At 35.2% G+C, this 21,178-nt stretch overlaps 4 protein-coding genes across 4 annotated transcripts; 2 read left to right on the forward strand and 2 right to left on the reverse strand.

Moving 5' to 3' along the window:
• Positions 1–258: 258 nt before the first annotated feature.
• Positions 259–3,005, reverse strand: LOC136802659 (transmembrane prolyl 4-hydroxylase-like). Its single transcript, XM_067059418.1, has 3 exons — positions 2,458–3,005; positions 1,989–2,164; positions 259–1,176 (listed from the first exon to the last, which is right to left on the reverse strand). Exons 1-3 carry the CDS (start codon positions 2,963–2,965, stop codon positions 679–681), a joined length of 1,182 nt encoding a protein of 393 aa, XP_066915519.1. The 5' UTR covers positions 2,966–3,005; the 3' UTR covers positions 259–678.
• Positions 3,006–4,068: 1,063 nt separating this feature from the next.
• On the forward strand, positions 4,069–5,004 carry LOC136802681 (endonuclease domain-containing 1 protein-like). The gene has a single exon (XM_067059441.1). It carries the CDS (start codon positions 4,069–4,071, stop codon positions 5,002–5,004), a length of 936 nt encoding a protein of 311 aa, XP_066915542.1.
• A 6,071-nt stretch (positions 5,005–11,075) lies between these two features.
• Positions 11,076–11,672, reverse strand: LOC136802682 (uncharacterized). The gene has a single exon (XM_067059442.1). It carries the CDS (start codon positions 11,670–11,672, stop codon positions 11,076–11,078), a length of 597 nt encoding a protein of 198 aa, XP_066915543.1.
• An 862-nt stretch (positions 11,673–12,534) lies between these two features.
• Positions 12,535–20,120, forward strand: LOC136802683 (uncharacterized). The gene is made up of 8 exons (XM_067059443.1): positions 12,535–12,633; positions 12,831–12,948; positions 13,312–13,428; positions 14,306–14,436; positions 14,629–14,676; positions 16,776–16,872; positions 19,436–19,549; positions 20,029–20,120. Exons 1-8 carry the CDS (start codon positions 12,598–12,600, stop codon positions 20,118–20,120), a joined length of 753 nt encoding a protein of 250 aa, XP_066915544.1. The 5' UTR covers positions 12,535–12,597.
• Positions 20,121–21,178: the final 1,058 nt, after the last annotated feature.

Consider the following 21,178-nt stretch of genomic DNA (forward strand, 5'->3'; position numbering starts at 1 on the left):
AACTTGTTTTGGAAGCAAATTATCATTCTTTGAAAAGGAGATCTGCGGATGCGTAATTCGAATCCCCACCTCTATTTATGCTCTACCAGCTCATAGATTACCGAGCCGGCTATTCGTAAAAACCGTGAAAACGATCGAAAGACGCTTTCAAAAGTCCTAGATTACTGGGCTATTCACATGAAATTTCAACTCTGTTTGATACTATCTAAGATAAATGTTTCCTGAAAGGCAAAATGAAGTAATGTTGATTTCTCAGTTAAGAATTGTTATCCTATCAAAATATTTGAAATCCTGAATTAATTTTTTTATAAAACGATTTTCTTTACAAGTGTTTTTTTTACAGTCAATTTTCCTTAATCTAAAAAAAGAGATGACTCTCAACTTATTTGAACGCGAATGGAAAATCTAATTTGTTCGAGTTACAGAGAAAAGCATTACGAATTATAGAAAGAGTCCACACTGGAAAGATGCTGGTTATTGTCAATCACAACAGAAATACATGACGCAATTCTGCCAAAAAAACATGCAGTTTATATTAGATGGAGAATATGGAAAATAGAGTCTATGAGGATAATGGATTAAAAAGAAGATGAAAAATCTTATCTGTTTATGTTACAGAGAAATTCGAGTTATAGAAAGCATTTGACAAGGGGTTTTCGACAATGTATAACACAATTTCTATAATTCATCATTGGGTCTTTTCAAAGCTAACCATCCTTTCTTCGAGTCACGTGATCCCTTTCCTCCAATCAGATTGATCCACGTGTTGGCAATCCATTTTTCACTAGTCGTGACGTCACAACCTCCATGATACGTCATTTGGTCTAAATGCCCCATCCACCCATTTGATTGGTCAATTTGATGATTATACCATAACAAAGCTGTCCCTTGGGACGGTTGCACTATCAAATTACTCTTTTCACAATTATCCCCTAAATTACATTTAATAGGTGCTTCTTCCTGCCATCCCTCAATACTAAAAGTCTTGTTATCCGCTACAGGAAATACAGTTTGTCCGCCGCTTGTGACATTATTCAAGAAGAACATAACAGTTAGGTAACGACATTGTCGGCACATGTGGTCCATGTTCTCATGTGTACAGCAAGGGATTGTGGGATCGATTTCATCCGAATCGTGATGACAATAATAATGACCCCCTTCTTCGTAATGAACCACCTGAAAAAATAACAATATTTTAAAATTTATAGAAGGAGGTTTGAGATGTAGTAGTAACTGAGTAGGTTGTTCGGATCTGAGTCGGGTGTGGCGTGGCGTCCACGGAAATACCTTCAAAACACCGGGTTTGAGAAAAGAGTTTTTGGGGAAAACTACCGAATTCGAATATTGTCCCTTCTAGGGACAAATTAAAGCTTCTTGAAACCTAGAAAGGTTTTGGTCCAAATCTTCATCTACTTTTTAAGCATTTCGCTCAATTTTTTCGGAAATTTTCCTTTCAAGTTTCAAGTATTTCTGAGCTATATTTATAAAGCTCCGAACCTTCCAGATTTAGTAAATTTAAATTGGACAATCAGTTTTTATGTCAAATTTTACTTCCAGAAACGGCATTTCTTATGTAACTCAGATAGTTAGCTATCAGGCTCAGCTTTCAGGAAATTTTGACTATTAGCACTTGAAAGGCATTCTTGCTATCACTTGAACAACCCTTTCTCACAATCCCGGTGGGACCCCTCCCACTGGAAATTTTGGAAAAATTGGAAAATTATACTCTAGATTTTGTCCCCGCTGAAAGTAACCAGATAAGCAAATCCTCATTGCAAAATGTTGTGCTATTTTTTCCATCCCACTGATTTTTCTAGCTAGAATACAATGGAATTCAAGTCCCCAGCCATCAAAAACATGGGAATCTCAATCCCAATTGACTTTCTTGGTCCGTTACCCTTACCCCCACTGGCTGATAAAATTCCACCGGGTTTGTGAGAAGGGGGTGTATAAAGTTTTCCATAGTAGGACACAAAAATCAACTCTACCTGCATCGGTTCACTGATCTCAATCAAGTCATGTGGTAATTCAGTCAATCTTGATAGCCTCTCGTGAAAGCCTTCTACGAGTTGGTCGTAAGCACCGTAATGCCATATCCAAGATTGCTTACTTAAGCGACTTCTCAATTTTGGATTCCTCTCTCCAAGCATGTCGAAATATTTCCCTATAAAAGATAATTTTTGATTCTTTTTTATCTCGAGAAGTCAAGTTGGATGATCTCGGATCTTGGTGAAGGGAAAATTCAGTTAAAACCTATTCTTGGAGATCTAAGATTAACGTAATTTTCGAACGGGAAATTGGAGAGTATTTCTGTTACTACTAAAACCACTAAAAAAGATTCTTGGCTAATTTTTAAAGGTGCCAGGAATCTCACTGGGCCTATGGTGTGATGTGGCTAAAACTGATAAAACTTATTACATTATTTTTCATCACGTACACGCTCAATTAAAACTTTACCTATCGTTTCAGCCGTGATGGCGTAAAACTCTTCTAAATTCATTTTATTATCGTCATTCTTATCAATCTCCAGATCTTCCATCATAGCCATCATTTCAACCTCCGTTAAATACAAATTTCCTTTATTACGTATAAACGTAAATTCGGCGGCGTCAACGTACGTATCATTATTGACGTCCCATTCTGTAAACACATCCCGATTTGTCTTGAAATTTCCGATTTCTGTATGAATCGGGCTATCTTTTAATCCAGCTCTTTTAGCCATGAAAATTAAATAATTACACTCCTCAGGTGATAGGAAATTCTTAATTTCAAATACGGGTGGGTTTACACTTAACGTCTTGATCTTATTATTTTGTCCTATCTGTACTTTGATTTCTTCCTCGTAGCCGATGTGCACAGGGTTTCTACGAGGTAGTCGAAAATTTTCTTCATCATACCAACAATGTATAAAATGAAAATGAAACAGGAATACCAAATATAAGTAAGTAATTTTCCAATCAGCCATTTCTGTCTTTGCTTTCAATGCAGGCTATAATACATGCTATGGGTGCGACTATTCTTTTGATCTAGATAATTCTTCCTCACATTCAGCATTTGTTTAGAGCGTTCAGTTTGGAAAGCTTTTGTTTGTCATTCTGTTTGCAATGCTTGCAAAGTAAGCATTTATTAGAAACTCGGTTTCAAGCTACACGTTTTTATTTCATAAGAAAAAATTATATAAGAACATAAGGCTTCGATGACAAAATATTAAGAACAAGTTAAGAACATCTGAAGGCCTCGAAAATTGATAGATCCCTACTTAGCTTAGTGCTCTGGAAGGAAATGTCTTTGAAAAACTACTTGCTCTGGAAGGAAATGTCTTTGAAAAACTACTAAAACATAAAGAATATGCAAAGCATGTTGCTTTATACAAAGCATACGCGCCCCTTATACTGAAATTTCATCTTTAGGATTTTCCAAGTATCAAGAAAGACTACAATATTTTGACGTTTTTATGTAGAATCTCCACCATAAAACGAATTTTTTAAATTCTTCGCGGGAGTTTATCGATAAGAAAATGAAAACATTACCAACCTTGGTATTTTTTAAAACATTGTTTCAAAAGTGTTTGTTTATTATGCTCAATTTAAGCAAATTACTTTTTATTGAAATTACTATCATTTTCATTTTGAAAATATTAACAAAATTTGTTTGATTGTTTTTGTAACTATGTTTTCATTTTCTCGTTTTCAAAAACTTTTTTGAAGATGTTTTGTTTTGGATAGTTCAACAAATAAAAGGTAAGAAATTTTGCTCTTTGCTCTAATTAACATTGTGAACAACCTATACCACAGCCCTTTACTTTAAGCTATACAGTAAAAAACAAAATTCAAAGAAGATGTGCTGAATTTCAAGTAATTCTTTATTTTCTAAAAGCTTCACGGTATTGAAAATAGGATTAAAAGCCAAAATTAATTATACTTAAAAACGAAAAGATTTGGACTCAGGTTGTCATAACAGCAAAGTCTCAACAAAATTTTAATTTTTCTATAAAAGAAAGAGTGTTGATGGTTTCTATCCTGATTGGTCTTTGTATCCACAATTCGATTATTTTTCTTTTCTTTTAAGATGGAGTTCCTCGCTTCGTATTTCGTTCACTTGACTATTCTTTTGGCATCAACAACCTATGGTTTCCTTTCCCCACAACTCAAAGATTGCCGTGGATTTCTCAAAGATAAATTTCTTCCAAAGAACTACCCAAAACCGTTGAAAAAAGTTGGAATATGTCAACGCTTAAACACAGTGAAATATTACGCTACAATGTACAATTTGGAACACAAAATACCTCTTTACTCCGCTTACAAGATGGATCCATCTATAGAAAAAGACCAACCACCTGATCTCAAAAAATGGATGGTTGAGCTTGGTTTGAGTGCAAAAGGCGGAGATATGGGCGATGAAAACGAATTAACGAAAAAAGAAGCAAAAATACAAGCTGTAAATAAAGACTACACAGAGGCAAAAGAGCCTGTTGTCCGAGGACAGATGTGTCCGAAGATTCATCGAAATAAAGAAGCAAGAACGGCGACTTTTACACTGACCAACGCGGCCCCACTTTATGAAAAATTTCAAGCCGTTTGGCGTATTGTTGAGCAAGAGACTAAAAAACTAATGATGAAGAAATGCATTGGTGCCCTTGCGCCTGGCACTCCATTCTTCGTCCCTGGGCCTATACCAGGTCCGACACAAATAGCAGAAAAAGTTCACATACCGACGCATGCGTATGTGGCATCTGCCTGCGCTAAAGACTCACCAGGAACTTTTTCTTTCGGCGTGATGGGACCGAACGACGAAAGTGCCAAGAGCCCTAAAGACATTCCAATTTTGGTGACTGATGTAGTGACTTTGGGTAAAAAGATTAAAGAATACTGGGGTATGCCCCCTCCCCCGGAAGCTCCTATCAAATTTTTCAAAGATGACGGAAACCCTGTCAATAATGTGGCGGTTAATGAACTCAAGGATGCTTTAAAAGACAGGGGTGTTAATGTTGTCGAAGATATGTAAATGGGACCACAATGATATGCACGTTTTTTTAAGAACATCCAAAATCTTAATTTTTGAGTTTTAAGCCTTAAAATCTTCTTATAAAAACGGGTATTGCAATAAAAAGCCTGGTGCAACTAAAAAAGTCTTGTACAATTTGAATGCACAGTCTGTTGACAGAATCTCAAAACTGTGGAAACCCAGGCAGACACACATGATTATAATTAGTTACCATAAAACCTCTTTTAGACTAAATCCAAACATCAGCCACATTCATAAAGGCTCCTTTTCCATCAACCATTTTGTTTAGAAATTAACCTGTGTTTTTATTTTCATTTGTTTGTCTTATTTTGCAATGTCAGCTTTGTGCATAAATTATACGCGCGCATAGAAAAATATAGAAAACCCCGTGACTTGCTGCAGATCGAGCAATCAGATGCACTCGCATATGCAAGGCCAAATATCCCTGCACGCGAGTTAGTTGGACCAGACCGTTAACAAGAAACGAGAATTTCAAAAACTAGACCGTGAAATTAGTTTACGGTCTGGATATCCAGGCTATGTTTTGTAAATAATATTACTCATTTAATTTGAAAAGACTATGATAACTGCATAGATATTTACACTGTTTATTTTACGCAAGTCACGCTAAGTGAAATTAAAACTTCTTTAACCCTATTCATACTAGGCTTTAAGAGGCGGATCAGAACTAGGGGGCTTTTCCAGTACCAAGCCCTAACTTCTGATCTTGTTGGTCTATTTGAATAAAAATTTGGTACACAAGATCCTTGTCATATAACATTGATACAAGTACGAAGCGCAGACACTGAAACAAGATGACTGGTACAAGCAGTTCCCCGAGATGGCTAATTCTAAGTCAGCTGACCAACTTTGGCAGCTTTTTAAAAAGTAAGTTTTGAATATGAAAATGTTTTGTACCCATTAAGATCATCGGTGGTCAAAACTGTAAGAGGAAAGTTAGAGTACTTGGAGCTCAACTGCGGAAAGAAATAGAGAGAGAAGAGATGCCTCCAAAGAAAATGAATGAAATCATTGCCTGAGGAAAAAGAATACACCCCTTTTCAGTCAGTGGGGGTAAAAATAGTAGACAAAAATTTGGTCTTGAAATTTCCATGCTTTTTATGGCCTTGTTTTCGATCCTTTTCTTAAAAACTTTAAATTAGTTTAAAATCGATTAAAATCTATTAACTTAGTACTTTCTTAGTGAAATCTCAGGCTCAAGATTGATTTTTTCATGGATTTTGGCAAAATTTCCACCTCGTGTTCTTACAAAGTTGTTCTAATGAAAAAGCTTGTATACTTCCTAGTTGCATAATGCCAATTATATATTCTTTAAAACACGTTTCTTTAAGTTTAAATTGGACCGGTGACAATTCTTTTAGTTTGCGAAGCTTATACTTATTTTTTGAATCACAAAATGGTCTCGATAATAATTCTCTCCCTTGTAACCGCCATTGTTTACGATAAGACTTCAAAACAGGAAAGTAATGAAAGATGATCTCTGCCCCGAACAAACAGTTATATAATAAGTGGTTGTAAATCAACACCGCTGCATCACATCATGGGAAATCTATTGTTGTTTTTATGACAAGACCCTACATGAAGATCTTTTCTCAAGCTTATACTTATTTTTTGAACAGGGACTGTTGACTTTTATATAAAAATTACATATTGCTGGAAGGTTTTTGAATTATGTAGAGATTGTATGTGAGTCGTCTATAGGTTCTCTTAGGATTTGGGAGGGTTGTGTAACTTGATGAAAATCCACCATTATGGAAGAAACATTGCATTGCATTATAACACCCCTGTCACAGACCCGGCATCCCCGTCCCACTGAAAAATTTGAGTTAAAATTCCGTCTCGGTTTGAAAATGTCCTACATATTCAGCCCAACTGGGAAATTGACTTTGATACTCAACGGAAAAGATTTGCACTCCAAAATCATCCCCACTGGATTTTTTGAGCTGGGAATAATCGAAATTATATCCTGATTGGGGTTTTAATAAATATTTTCATCTGTACTGTGGGGAAAAGCTCCTACTGTGCTATGAGCCAGGGGTGTTTTAACACAAATAGAATATTTAATCTAATAATGGTGGAAGTTATATAGCCTAGCCAAACTGAAAAACCACTAGATAGTGTAATTTGCCTTGGTGCAGATTTTGATTTAGGTTTGGGTAAAATAACGATATCCAGTCAATATTGGACCGAACTCCGAAAACCAACATTTGAAAAGCTAGTTTTACGAAAAAGGGTATTCATAATCACTTGGAGTATAGTTTGGGGAAATAACATAAATTTGGGAATTCCTAGCACCGAAATTAATTGCTCATGTTTAAATAGTTCTTGTATTTAATAGAAGGTATAATGAGTCTTTTCACGCTTTTATATATTTATCTAGATCTTATGCATTCTAAAAGAAACTGGTGAATGCTTAATTTACAAGGAAGTTTTAGTATTACTTGAAAACAAGGAGCGTTGACAGGGAATTTTATGACAAACATGACACAGGGAAAATAAAAAAAACGGTAAAAACCCTTTTTTAATTAATGGAACTTAAACAGAAATCATTTTACTTGAACTTTACTTTATATCTAACAGTTGTGATATCAAATATCGATTTTAGTTTCCAAGCAAATGAATGATAAAGAATCAAACAAATCTGGTGTGGACATGCAAAATTCTCCATTAGGATTCAATGGTGATTTATGTAGTGTCAATGACCCGGTAAATGAATCAAAATCCAATGCTATGACTCGTTTAAAGTTTCCAGTTAATAATGGTGGTGCAAAAGTTGTTCAATACCGAGATTTGGAACAAAGTACCTCAGTGATTGAATCAGCAAACTTTGATATACAAGAACGGACATTACCTAGAGCTAAACTTCAAATACAAGATATATCAGTGTTGCCGACAGACCATTCAAATATCAATATACATGAACCAATAATAGATGAAAGCATCGTACGAACACAAACATTACCAAAAGATTTATTTTCTGGAAAAGAATTTACATGCTTGCCGATAGACCTTCAAAATACGCCTATAAATAAAAAAGCTACAATAGACTCAAGGAGAACAGCTCGAGAATTAACTGTTTTGCAGCCTATATGTCTGCAAACTCCACCACCACGCTACAAACATTTGGTGCATTTATTTTTAACAGATGAACCTCCAACTTATTATGCTGCCACTGGAATAAAGGTGGCATCCGCGAAAGAGGTATAGTTTTTAGAAAAGTCTTTATATAAGTGCTTTATTAGCTTCAATTATCTCTATACACCTCCTTCTCACAGACCCACGGGAAACCCTTCCCACTGGGGGAAATTGGCCAGCAAAATTCGTCCCCAGTGGAAAATTATACTCTAGTTTTTGTCCCCGCTGAATATGATCAGATAAGCCAATCTTCACTGCAAAATATTGTGCTATTTATTCCATCCCCACTGAACTTTCAGGCTAGAAAACCATGGAATTAAAATCCCAGCCGTGAAAAAAATGAGAAGAACAATCCCCATCGAGTTTTGGTCCGTTGTTTATATCCCCATTGGCTGATAAAATCCCACCGGGTCTGTGCGAAGGGGGTGTCTCTATATACTTCCCAAAGTTGGGATGAAAATGTCTTTCGAAATCCCAATGGGAATCAAAGTGCTATTGCTCCCAGCTCAAAAAATCCAATTGTTTTAAAGTGGAATTGATTTTCCCATTTTTTAGCAAATTTTCCAGTGGGGTGTACCGGGTTTGTGAAAAAAGGGTGCAAATTGACAAAGATAATGAAAAAAGCTTTCTAACGAAGCCACCTTAACCCATATTCTTTAACTTTTTCTGCCACAAGCCTAAAAATGTTTTTTATTTTCATAATTTTTTAAATAGTTTTATGTAATTTTCTAAGAGAGAGACGTTTTAGCCCTTGCAGCATTAAAATGTTGTTAAGTTCTTCTTGATATTTTTGCCACCGAAATATCATGTTTTTGAATACAGTTGACTCTCGCTAATTCGAATCTTACTATCATTCGAATTTTTCTATATTTTGAACTAATTGTTAGTTCCCGGTATAGGGAAAATCTCGTAAAATACTTTCAAACAAATTAGAATTCCCGTTCGAATTCGAATTGGCGTGAGACAACTGTAGTTTGTTCCTTTAAAGAAACACGAAGAGCTAACATATCCAAAATTTCAAACTTTTCTTTTTTCAGCCCGATCTAACAAAACCTGCCCATGACGGACAGACCAGAAGATGTTGTTCGTTGAATTCTATTTGTGGAAAGGAGTTGACACGATTTGAGATTGTTCTACGGGTATTGGCTGGTCTGGTTTTTATCATTATCGGCATTTCTATTTTTAAGAATGTATTGTAACATCAACATTAACATTCTAAAATGATATCGATGAAAAATGGGCTTCATAGGGGTGGAGGGTATACTTTTAGTATGGAGGGTATACTTCTAGCGTAACAGCAAATAAGAAGAAAGAACCTCCAAACCTTGAATATTTAGAGAGACAAAATCGGGGTGAAAAGTGACTCTAAGAGAAACTATTTTGTAGAATTATCTACCCTTTGAGTACCGATTTTCTTTAGGAGTAAGAGGGATTCGGGATAGACTACTATCCAAGGTTTTAAATATAGGTCTGTGACAAGACATACCCGTGGTTCTCTAAACGCATAAATTTACTGGGCGGAAAAAGTATTCACATGTAAATAATTTGTAGAAAGTATTATATTTTTAATCGATGTTATCTTTGTTAGAAAAGTGTCTGTAAATTATATAATTTTGTATTTGACAAAAAGAAATTTTAACATTTATATCTGGGTTGCTCTAAAAAGCAGGGTAGCCAATTTGGGTAGCTATAATTGGGCTAGGCTGTGGGGTAGTTTTGCATTTCACGGATCAGAGTAAAAAAATAAAACGCTTTTATATGATAATCCTCATTGGAGCCAGGGGTAAAACTTTGAAAAAAATATTGAATTATTCATTTATGATACAGAAGAAATTCAAAGAGTTAACTTAACACATTGTCAGAGCTTGTTTTCTCCACTATTCCACCTTCTGACTACATATAATTATCAAATGTAGTTTCCATAGGTGTAAGGTAAATTATCATTTGATAAGATTACCCATTGTTCTGATATTCATTTGAGTCTCAAAAGTATCCTGTACTTTTCACCATAAAAATCAGTCTGGTCTGTAATCTTTCAAAGTGAGACAGGTAGAAAGTCAAGATGGCCACCACACTCAGTAAACAGAAGTAGATTTTAGTACTTTTTACAAAAATGGCTACAGTAACTAAAGTTACGGAGCAAATTTAAACCTGATTTCTTTAAATGACTGTTAAAAAAGTTCTAAGATTGTATTTTCACAAATTAAAGCACTGCGCTTCAAATGTTTGGTTAAAAAGGGGTACCACATAACCTAGCCCTGCTTTTTAGACCAACCCTTTTTTTCTACAACTACAAAAGAAATACAAGAAATTTTATAAGAACAATGTTAAAGGAACATGAAGCTCAATTGTAGCCGAACAAAAGAAGAAATTAAAAGTACCTTAAGGGGACTAAATCTGATGGGAACTTATTTTAGCGGCCAACGTAAGTTTTTAATTTTGAAAGATTAATTTAGTTTTTCTAAGAGCAATCAAGCCTAAATAACATAACGAAAAGAAATCACCAAAAATTTAGTGGTTCTTATGAAAAAAAGTAAATGTTATTCTCAACCGATGATATCAACAGAGGGAACTTGATCAGAATTTCCACACAATTTACAATTCTCATAATAAAATTCACTTCGATCAACACCAGGTATATCTTGATTTTTCAAATCCCACGCCATCTGGTAAGTAATATCACTTTTACTAAATCTCGAAGCAAAAACTTGTGTTTGACCAGGAGCACCAAATCTTGACTTAGTACAAAACCACTTATCGCAGGGATTTTTAAAAGTCTCAGTAACTCCTGTCGGTTGTCCTTCAATAAATTTCCATCCCTCATTCTCTCCTAACCACACTTCAACCCAGTTATGATTTCCGTTTTCGATCTTACTGTTCCAAGCCGGTGTTCCAACTAAACGTGCCGGAATGCCTTAAGCCCGCATAGCATCAATATACAAAATGGAAATCCCAGTACAGCTTGCGTATCCAAAAAGCATAGTCGACATTGGATCGTAAATTAAAGGCGTTTGACTGGACTTAAAAACGATGCTTTCTTTCCCTTTAGGTGCTAACTCTTTCCAAGCCTGTTTATTAACAAACAAAGCCATTATTTCATAAATGTTCGAACGGATGTACTTTCTCCTAAATTCAAAATACTGAGCTGCCAAAGGAGATAACTTATCCCATAAAATCTGCCTCCAGTTAGTACGAGCTTCATTGACATTTGCGTATGGTAAAACATAGTCAAAGTATACATCCAGAGGTACAGAGCCAGCCCAAGGATATATTTGCCGAGCCATCAATGAGATATTAACAGTAGGTTCGACTATACCACCGTCAAATAATGTTGCGTTGTTTGGTTTGTCGAAATCTGGCATTTGGTTTTGTAAGAATTGAGTAGCTTCTTTCACAGCATCTGAAATAGGTTTACAATTTCCATTGTCCCATGGAACTGTAGTGCTTGGACATACACTCTCTACTCCAAGTAAAGATAGCGTCGATAAAATCCAAATTTTTAAAAGCAACATTATTACGAGAAAAATATTTCAAGTCTGAAATCAGTTAAATTCTTTATACATTAAAATAAAAAATGCTTCTGATAGTTGTCACAGATTTTATTGTCAGTGTCTTTTATGTAACCTCCTTGTTTATGTTGTAAACCGAAAATAAAAACATTATTTTGGTGTCATTTTACATCAAGTCTTCAACATGTCTGATAACATGTCTTCTTGTCTTGCATGACACCTTATTATTCACTTTAAGTTTTTGTATATCTGATCCCTTAAGAATAGCCAGGTCATACGCACTAAACTTTTCAAACTTTTTATTATACGATTTCCAGCCTGGATATTCTGCGTTAACGGAAACCTTTTTTCCTTATTTAAGAAATATGACATAAAACTAAACCTATTTTCTTGGAAGGTTTAAGGCTACATGACAATCGTTGAGAAAAGGAAGCGACGCAACGTCTTTTTTATGTTCATTAAGCGCCTGCAACATTATAACGACATCAGAAAAACGTTAAAGCAAAATTAAATTACATATGAGCGGAAGCATCATGAGTTTTTGTTTCTTATATAGAAAGTGTTAGACCCTGATAGAATATAAACTGAATCTACGTGTCCATCTAACGTTCATATAATCGGAATAAAAATGTTTAGATTATTGAATTAACGTTCAGAGGAAAAATGGGGGCGTTTTGAAAACCACTCCCAAATAAGGCGTATCCGAGATGTTTGTAGGCGGAAAAAAATCATGAGCGAAAAGCATTATATCTTTTTTTTCTCAAAATATCTACCACTCCCAAGTGTGAAATATGGTATCGAAATATTTAAATGTGAAATCTTTTTGCTCATTAACTTTTTTCTGATTTTTAAACAAGTTTGTTTGTCGAAAAGCAACTAAGACCATATTGATTTCATCTCTTGACTTTTAAACACTTAATGTTTGAAAATGGCCCGATTTTATTTTGTTTTACTAATATCAATGGTAAGTGATGATGTGCTTGGATGTTTCATTTAAAATCTAAATACCCTTTTTTCTTCATTTCGGGCATCTTTGCATTTTATCAATCTCCACTTTTTCGAGAGTAGTCAAGAATATTAAATTCTTTCAATAAAGTTGTTGAACCACCATCAAGATATCGAGGAATTCTTTTATCAAGAGTATTTCTTCTTTTAATGTAGTTTTTCAACCATCATGAAATTTCTGGTCAGCTATCCAACTTCACGTTTGATGAATTTGTCACATTGAACAACCAACTATCGAAACAATGTCTTCGGAATTCTCCCCGATTGATTCATAGTGAGTGGCTGATATGACTAGCTGTAGCTATTTGTCCGAGGGGGAAGGGGCGCTCGATTTCTCTAAGTAAAATATGCCTATCCCACCACGCGATTTTTTTATCACTTTGTTGGTCTTTTGGATTTTAAGTGTTTTAATATACAATGAAGTAACGTCAGTTCTTTAAAACAGCATTGCAATCGCACTTAAAGTGACGTCAAACTTCCCCCGTTTTTTCTTGGGGAAAATATTTGTTAAAGGTTACAGACGGAACACTGTCGAGACAAACAGGCAAACTTTATATTAAAAAAAAATGAAAATGCAACTTTGAAGAGAAAGAATCTATATTCGCTATTGACGCCGAACTCATTTTCAATCTTTAAGATTCGTCAAAGACCTGTGAAGCTGAGTTCAATCCACATTGGCTATGTTGGCCAGACACTCCTCCCAACGTTACTATAACAACCACATGTCCATCAATGCTTTATAACAACACTTTTGGTGAGTTAAAATTGCCAAGGCTGTATATTACAAGGTCCTGTATAAGGCTCGCATGTTTTATATATCTATTGGAAACCACGCTTTTTTGGTGCATGATTCAATTTATCTTGATGAAAAATATTGAATTTCGACCGTTAAAGTATTCTTAAGAAAGTGCCAAAATTGAGGGTGAAATATTCTTAACCTATTCTTACTTTTTTAGACTTGTCTTTTTTACAAACATGAGAAATGATCAATTTGAGAGTTTTGGACTTTTGAGTGAACATTTGGGTTAAAATTAAAAATTCTGTAAAATTCACCCTAGAGGGTATTCTTAGGGTATTTACGATTTGGCCATATTTCACCCTGATATTCTTATAAAAGATATTCTTATAAATAAAGCGTGTATTTAGGCTGTTTTTGAGTTACGACACTCCCTAATAATTAGGGCAACAAAGTTCATGATTCCTGGCCATGACTTCAATGAACTTATTGAACCTTTCTTCAGCGTTATTTAGGTTATTTTGAAATTTGGCTTTCAACCCTCGGACCGCCTTAGTGGTCCTAGAAAAGTGGAAAAAAGGAAGATTTTTTGAGTTTTGCAACCCATTGGAACTAACTTAACCAAATTTTGTTGTTTTTGAGGGAAAAATTTAAATTTTCCTATTTTTCCGACCCTAATAGAACTGAGATTTTCTGACTTTTCCAATCCTTAAAGGGACTGCCAGGTTCCAAAAAGACACCCTTAAGAACAACACATACCCGTACTTTCACTTACCTAAGAGTATGTTTGAGTGTATATTTTCAATCTTGAATTTTTTTAAATTCTAATCAAACGTTATTTGTACGTTATATGGAGGTTAGAAAATTGTTGTTTTGATCGTTTCTATTTTTTCAGGCCAAATTAAACGCAAGTGTTTGAGCAATGGTACTTGGGATACATCTGTTGATAAAAGTGAATGTGTTCCACTAAATACACAACAATCATGGTGGAATGTTGAAGACTTCCTAAGACAGTATAATTTCACGGTTGGTTTTTTACCAGCTGTCTTAAAGGGGGTGGGGTAGTTGAATGAAGTTTTAAAAATTGTTCCACGGATTTTAAAGTAAAATCTTTCGGTGCAGTTTTTAACAGAACAAGAATCATTTGCTGTTTTCACTCTCAAAGTCAAATTTAATTTTTTAGCTTACAAAATTGCTAATTATGAATTTTGTTTTCAGCGTACTGTTCCAAATAATATCTTGCCAACTCAAGTACCTCCAAAAAGGGTATGTTACATTGATTCGTATGCTTTTATTTCATGAAATTTTATCTCAGAGAATTCGACTCGCGCATCGGCACCTAATTGCTTTTGTGCAATACAACTCTCTTTTATCTACAAAGATAGCCGGATAATTCTCCGACAGAAATTTCGAACGATCACAAAACTCTTCGGATATAAATCAAGTGATCTGGGAAAACGGTCAACGGGGTTATGTCCTCAAGTTTTCTTGGATCTCTATGCTCCCTTTTTATTACATTTGTTTGATGTACATATGAATGAGTGACCACAAAAATAATGAATAAAACGGTGAAAATTTAGTATTTAATAAGGATGGAGTAGGAGAATTACGTCGTCGTCGTCGTCGTCGTCGTCGTCGTATCTCGATTTTTTAAGGCGCACCTTAATTTTCCGAGTTGATTCTAAGTCGGTCATTTTAGGTGCACCTTAAATTTTCGAGTTTTAGAACTCGGTTATTTTTAGGTTCACCTTATTTTTTCGAGTTACATAACTTGGTCATTTTAGGTGCACCTTAAATCTTCGTGCTACATAACTCGCTTTTTAAGGTGCACCTTAATTTTTCGAGTTATGTAACTCGATTATTTATGGTGCAACTTAAGTTTTCGAGTTTCATAACTTGGTTACACCTAAAGCGACTTAATCGAGTTAATTTTTCACATAACCAAGTTGGTCAATCATACTGTAATTTTCTCTCTTCGAATAAAGTAGTAGTTTCGACGTCAGAAGAGACGGGGATAAACTTTCAAAAATGCGTCAGAAAAGCCCTTTCTATAGTGTCGTGTTTATGGTAATTTATTGATATTCCAAAACCCTTTTTGAAAAGAACTCATGTCCAAACTCAAATTCAAGTCTTTGTACGATTTTTCCCTTCACAAAAGACAACCTTTGCAGAGTAGCAGAGAGTTTGAATCTTTTCCGTTCCGAAACCCAGGCTTAATTATAACGTTACTTATGGACGCCAAAGAAAGTGTATAGGCTCAAAAGCAAACGTCTGGTATCCTTCTAATTGTTATAAAAAAGCCTTCAAACTTTGATAATCTTTTCAACTAACGCTGTGTCGCTCCTCTATCCGAAAAGAGAAAATTACAGTATGATTTACCAACTTGGTTGTGTGAAAAATTAACTCGCTCATTATAGATGTACCTTAAAAAACCAAGTTATGAAACTCGAAAACTTAAGGTGCACCATAAATAATCGAGTTATATAACTCGAAAAATTAAGGTGCACCTTAAAAAACCGAGATAGGTAACTCCGAAATTTAAGGTGCAACAGGTGCACCTAAAATGACCGAGTCATTTAACTCGAAAAATTAAAGTGCACATAAGAAACCGAGTAATATAACTCGAAAATTTAAGGTGCACCTAAAATGACCCAGTAAACTTAACTCGGAAAATAAAGGCGCACCTTAAAAAATCGAGTTATGACGTCGTAACTCGGGTTTTTTAACTCGGGTTTTCCAGGCCTCGAGAATTAAGGGATGGCTAGATGTTTAGCTCAAATTTTCAAGGCTTTCTCTTAAAGAGAAAATGTTTCTAGATCTGAGTGAAGGAACGTGGCATGGGACAGGGTGTAAAATTCCGAATAATTTCTTTGCTCTCTCGACATCTGTCTATTAGTCGATTAAACCTTCTCAAAACCATAAGGACTGAGAACATCTAAGAAGGCTTTAAAATATTTATATCTTTATTGATCCGGTGACAACTTCAATGGTCAAAATTCTTGTATAAAAAGTTATAGGTCTTAGAAGGTTGCCCGTTGGAGTTGAAAAAGAATAGCAAAGGTTTTATGACCCAAATGAGCTGCCTTCTAGAGGCTGTAGCTTTTGATTGGAGAAATTTAAGGGAAAAATAACTAATATAGTTGAAGTCAGGAGGCTTCAAATTAATTCTCTAGCAAAATGAAGATTTTCATCGTCATCTACTAAAGTTTTTAAATTATTTTTCCTAGAAATCACAGTGCTCTAAATATGATATGTACATTTTTCGAAGAATGAATTAGAAAATTGCTTACGTCCTTTCAATCAATGACATTTATATACATTAGGTTCTTGAAATTAACGTGTTGACGTTTTTCATGCGTTTTTAGTCCAATGAAAGATTGGAAATAACAATTGAGATGTTGCAACAATTCTCAACCCGTATGGAAAACAAATGCCACAATGATGCTTTCAAGCTAGATTCAGGTATAAAGCTTACAATCTAATCTGAGTTCTTGAAGCCTTCTCTGTTTCATTCTTAGACAAACCACCAACCAGACTTTTCAACATGTACTAGTGTATATGTATAAGAATTGCGAAGCGATCCAGGCAAGTCACTCGATTCGCAAGTTGCAAGCAAAATATTTATAGAGTCACACACTAGAAATTGCAAGTTAGAATAGATTCATAATCAATTCGTAAATGTAAACCCCGAGAAACCCCGACAACTGCTCAGGTTCAGGAAGACCGAGCCTCTTTAGAGATGTACTCAAACACTTCAGGTGTACAAACTTTAAGACGTTTACTTCTACGGATTTGAGAAAATTATATGATTTTTTTCATGAATCGCTGTGAAAAGTTCAATAATCATTTGTCCGCCCGGAGCCTTGAGTATTTTTATTTCTTAGTCTTTGTTTTAGACTCGTTTTACTTCCGGTTTCGAACTCCTTGCGTTCAAAATCGAACTTTCGAATCTTTCTAATTTTAAATTTCGAACGTTCGAATATAAATAACATTCGAAAACTTTTTTCCTAACATAAACACCCCTGTGTCATAGACCCGCTGGAAAACTTGGCAAAAATTTCGTCCCGGGAGGGAAAATACCTCTCTAGCCTCTTCAAAAGGTCTTCCTTGCAAAGAGCCCAGAGAATTAAAAGAAGTTAAAAACTTTTAACATCGCTCGGTTTATTGAGACAGGGATGTGAAATACAGAGGATTTCAAGACTAGAATTTAATAGAAATAAGTTGACTTATGTAGTTTCAAAATTCAATAACCATATTAATTAGGAATATTGTATCATTGCATCGTAAATTCTGAAAAATTTAACAAAGTTATAAAATTATATCTAAAATCCTGAGATAAAAATAAAGAAAAACCAGATAAAAAAACTGAGATATAGAAAGTATTTTTCAACGATTCTACTTAGTAAAACCTCTAAATTTTACTGGCTGTGATTTTTTTCAAAGTTGGGAAACTCTTATCTTAAGTTTGCTGGAGGCAAGTACTTGGCAGTCTTTTACCCTCTTACTTACTCGAGTTGTTGACAAACAGGAGCATGCTCTTCACATAAAAAGTAAAAAATCTTTGACTTTTTTCTCGGCTGTAGCACAGGAATTTAAATCAGTTAAAATGCATCCATAAACATAATGTCATGGGAGGAATAAATTCTTCCAGGTTAGCCATATCCAAAATCGCAAAATATTTTTGTTCCCATCAATTCAAAACATACAAAAAGTCCAGTGATGCTCACTTCAACATACTACCAAGATTCAATCTAAACCAAAAGGAATGGCTTTCCCACCATATGTATACAGTTCATTTCTTCAGCTTAGATTCTCTTCTTGCAATGAAGCAACAACTCTGTTGAGCCTTGCCTGTCGATGAAAGAATAAAAATTCCATCTTCTTTCTTCTCATTCCGCAAGTTCAGCTGCTTTCTTCGTTTCTTTTCATCAAGCACCATCTCTTTTCAAAACACCAATTTCTCTTTTCAAAACAACAAGAAATGTTTGTTTGTTGTTTTTAGTCAACATTCGAATTTGGAAAAGTTCGAAAGCCCTTCGAAAGTCTTTGCTCGAATCAATGCAATGACTTCTTGAAGAATGAGCGCCATTTGAACGCTTCTTGAACGCTTCCAGCCCGCGCTGATTTTCCGATCTCTTCTTTGGATTTCCTAATTTAAACCTTAAGGAGATAAAAACAAGGCTTATCTAGTACTGGTAAGCACGTGAGTTATCTCCGTAGCTTTTAAGAATTGGTATATCTAAACGCACGAGGCGATACTTTTTGAAAAAAAACGAATTTAACCATCCGTAATTCCAGGTCTCTCCGCCGTGATTCTAGGTTTGATCTAAGGAAGGGCGGACGGCTTTCTCAATCATTTCTGCGTTTGAAAGATTGGATATATATAGTAATTTTTCATTTGCGCTCCCCAGCGTAGGTGAGATTTAAAGGTACATATACACGATAGCAAAACTGCTTCGCTCATGTATATTCGCTTCGCAATAATGTGATTTCTCAAAATAATTGTCCAGGAGGGGTTCGCCAGAGAAAGATGGTCCGAGTGAATTTTTTGCAGGGGAATTGATTGCTAGAATAATTTACTGCATGTAGAAGTGCGTGTATTTTCATTGGCTTAATCTGGAAATCACATCATTGAAATAAAAAAGTGTTTCTACATGGGGGCGAAAATATGTGCACGGTTATCTTCAATAGACAACATCTATTTAACACCCCTGTCGCACAGCCCGGTAGAACTTCTCTCAACAGTGGGGATGGCAGTTTCTATCGAAATTCTAATGGGGATAGAAGTTATGTTGCTCACAGGTCAATACAGTCTTATCGGAGATGGTTTAAGAGTGCATTCTTTTCCGTTGAATTTGAGATAGGGATGAAAAGAAAGTAAATTTTCTAGTGGGGCTGAAATTGTAGGGTATATTCAAGCCAGGGACAAAATTTTAGCAAAGATTTTCAGTGGGTAGGGGACCCCACCGGGTTTGTGAAACATGGGTATATTTTAACTGGTATTCTTTTCACTATTTTGTTTCAGTTTCGTTCAGTAAGAAATGTCCGGTAGATTTTGTTTCGTTTCAATGCTGGTCAGAAACTATGCTGGACACGACGTTGAGGATGCCATGCGACAATTCAATCTTATATAACGAAGGTACGAGTGTTCTTTGGTCCATGTTATATTTGATTCTCTATTCTATATTTAAAAAAAGATGAATTTTCCACAATAGAGAAGGAAATTGTTTAATTTGAGGGTTTATTTTTTTTGTACGACACCGTTTACTTACAAAGCATTTTTAAACAATAGAGTTTTAAACAAAAAAGAGCAACTTTTCCTCCTTTCCTTGCTTCGCGAGCAATTCTATTCTTTTCTTTTCTTCTTTTGCTTAGTAAGCATAGAGATGCTCTCTTTTCCATATCATAAGAAATTATTCTTGAGCTTCCCCAGTTGGCAAAGAACGTCGTATCAACGTTCAGCTAGCGTTATAAAGCTATTACGGATGTTCAATGGACGTTAAAATAGCGTTGTGTGTCATCCAAATATCCCTGGTGTAAATGGATTAATAGGTATATAAGACTCCCCTGTCTCCTTTTGATGGTACTTGGTTAAATCTTTTTTTGATTGTCATTCAGAATATATTTTGTTAGAATTGAAACATCAATCGAAGAATGACAAGCAAAACAAAAATGAAAGTGAATGGAATTTATGTTCAAACACTCGATGACTCGATAGAAGTACAAAATATGATTACCTTATCGGGGAAAACTTCGTCGGGGAAAATATTCGTCGGGGAAAATTTTCGTCGGGGAAAAATATTCGTCACTTGCTGGCTTTGGTAAACGCATTAAGGTCGGGGAAATTTTTCGTCGGGGAAAACATTCGTCACTTGGCCGAAATTTCATCACTTTTCCCCGACGAAGTTTTCCCCGATAAGGTATTAAAATCGAAATTTTTACTCAGGTTTGATGGAGCGGAAGTGTCTCACGAATGGTACATGGTCTTTACCGGATACTTCGAACTGTACGCGATCTTCGGTAGTTGGTTTTCGTGAGAAGTTGTATAGAGGGATGGAAAAAATTGCCATTAAAGTAAGTTTGAAATTCGTTCCGTCTAAAAAGCACTAGATCCCAAAAATTAGTTTCACGGTACTGCAAAGCTGTCCTCCATCGGATATATATATGGTCGGGGAAATGGGAGATATATAGGTAGAATCGATATTTCATATGAATTAACTCAATAATGTAGGGCTTTTAGACAGCCTTTCGTTTTTATAGGGTCCACGGCCAGCTCGTTCCGCTATCCATGAACCCAATGGATGGAGTTTTGGATAGAGCGGGTATTTGACGAGCATTCAGTGATTCAAGCTTTTAAGGGAGTACCTAAATTTGCTCAATTAAGCTTTTACCTCTATAAAATTGCAACCGTCCTATGCAACCGACTGCTTCCTTCATGCCTTCTTTTTCAAACCAGTCGTTTGTTGTAATTGACTTAAATTTCAATATTTTTTAAACATTTAGATTTACGCTGAACTGACAACAAAGGTCGTAAATATGACAACATTGAAAGATTTTACCATACAATACAGAAACGAATGCTTGAATAAAGCTACCAAAATCAAAAACTTAAGTAAGTCTCCTTAACCCTATTAGCCCCAGGGGGGGGATAGAATCTACCACGCTGGAGTTCTTTTGTTTATATCTCGGAGAAAAATTTTTCAAACGACTTGAAACTTTCTGACTTTTAATAAAATCTTATTAAGAGTACTTGTACAAATTTTTAGGG

The sequence above is a fragment of the Clytia hemisphaerica genome, unplaced genomic scaffold (assembly GCF_902728285.1).
Source record: "Clytia hemisphaerica strain Z4C2 unplaced genomic scaffold, Clytia hemisphaerica genome assembly, whole genome shotgun sequence".
Taxonomy (NCBI): Eukaryota; Metazoa; Cnidaria; class Hydrozoa; order Leptothecata; family Clytiidae; genus Clytia; species Clytia hemisphaerica.

What these genes read in the sequence shown, in the direction of transcription:
- LOC136802681 (XM_067059441.1), top strand. Translation starts at nt 4,069, where the DNA reads ATGGAGTTCCTCGCTTCGTATTTCGTTCACTTGACTATTCTTTTGGCA.
- LOC136802682 (XM_067059442.1), bottom strand. Translation starts at nt 11,672, where the DNA reads ATGTTGCTTTTAAAAATTTGGATTTTATCGACGCTATCTTTACTTGGA.
- LOC136802683 (XM_067059443.1), top strand. Translation starts at nt 12,598, where the DNA reads ATGGCCCGATTTTATTTTGTTTTACTAATATCAATG. An exon ending in CTCAAGTACCTCCAAAAAGG is followed by an intron (nt 14,677 to 16,775) that starts GTATGTTACATT and finishes ATGCGTTTTTAG; the next exon opens with TCCAATGAAAGATTGGAAAT. An exon ending in TGCTTTCAAGCTAGATTCAG is followed by an intron (nt 16,873 to 19,435) that starts GTATAAAGCTTA and finishes ATTTTGTTTCAG; the next exon opens with TTTCGTTCAGTAAGAAATGT.
- LOC136802659 (XM_067059418.1), bottom strand. Translation starts at nt 2,965, where the DNA reads ATGGCTGATTGGAAAATTACTTACTTATATTTGGTATTCCTGTTTCAT. An exon ending in CATCACGGCTGAAACGATAG is followed by an intron (nt 2,165 to 2,457) that starts GTAAAGTTTTAA and finishes TATCTTTTATAG; the next exon opens with GGAAATATTTCGACATGCTT. An exon ending in AGATCAGTGAACCGATGCAG is followed by an intron (nt 1,177 to 1,988) that starts GTAGAGTTGATT and finishes TTATTTTTTCAG; the next exon opens with GTGGTTCATTACGAAGAAGG.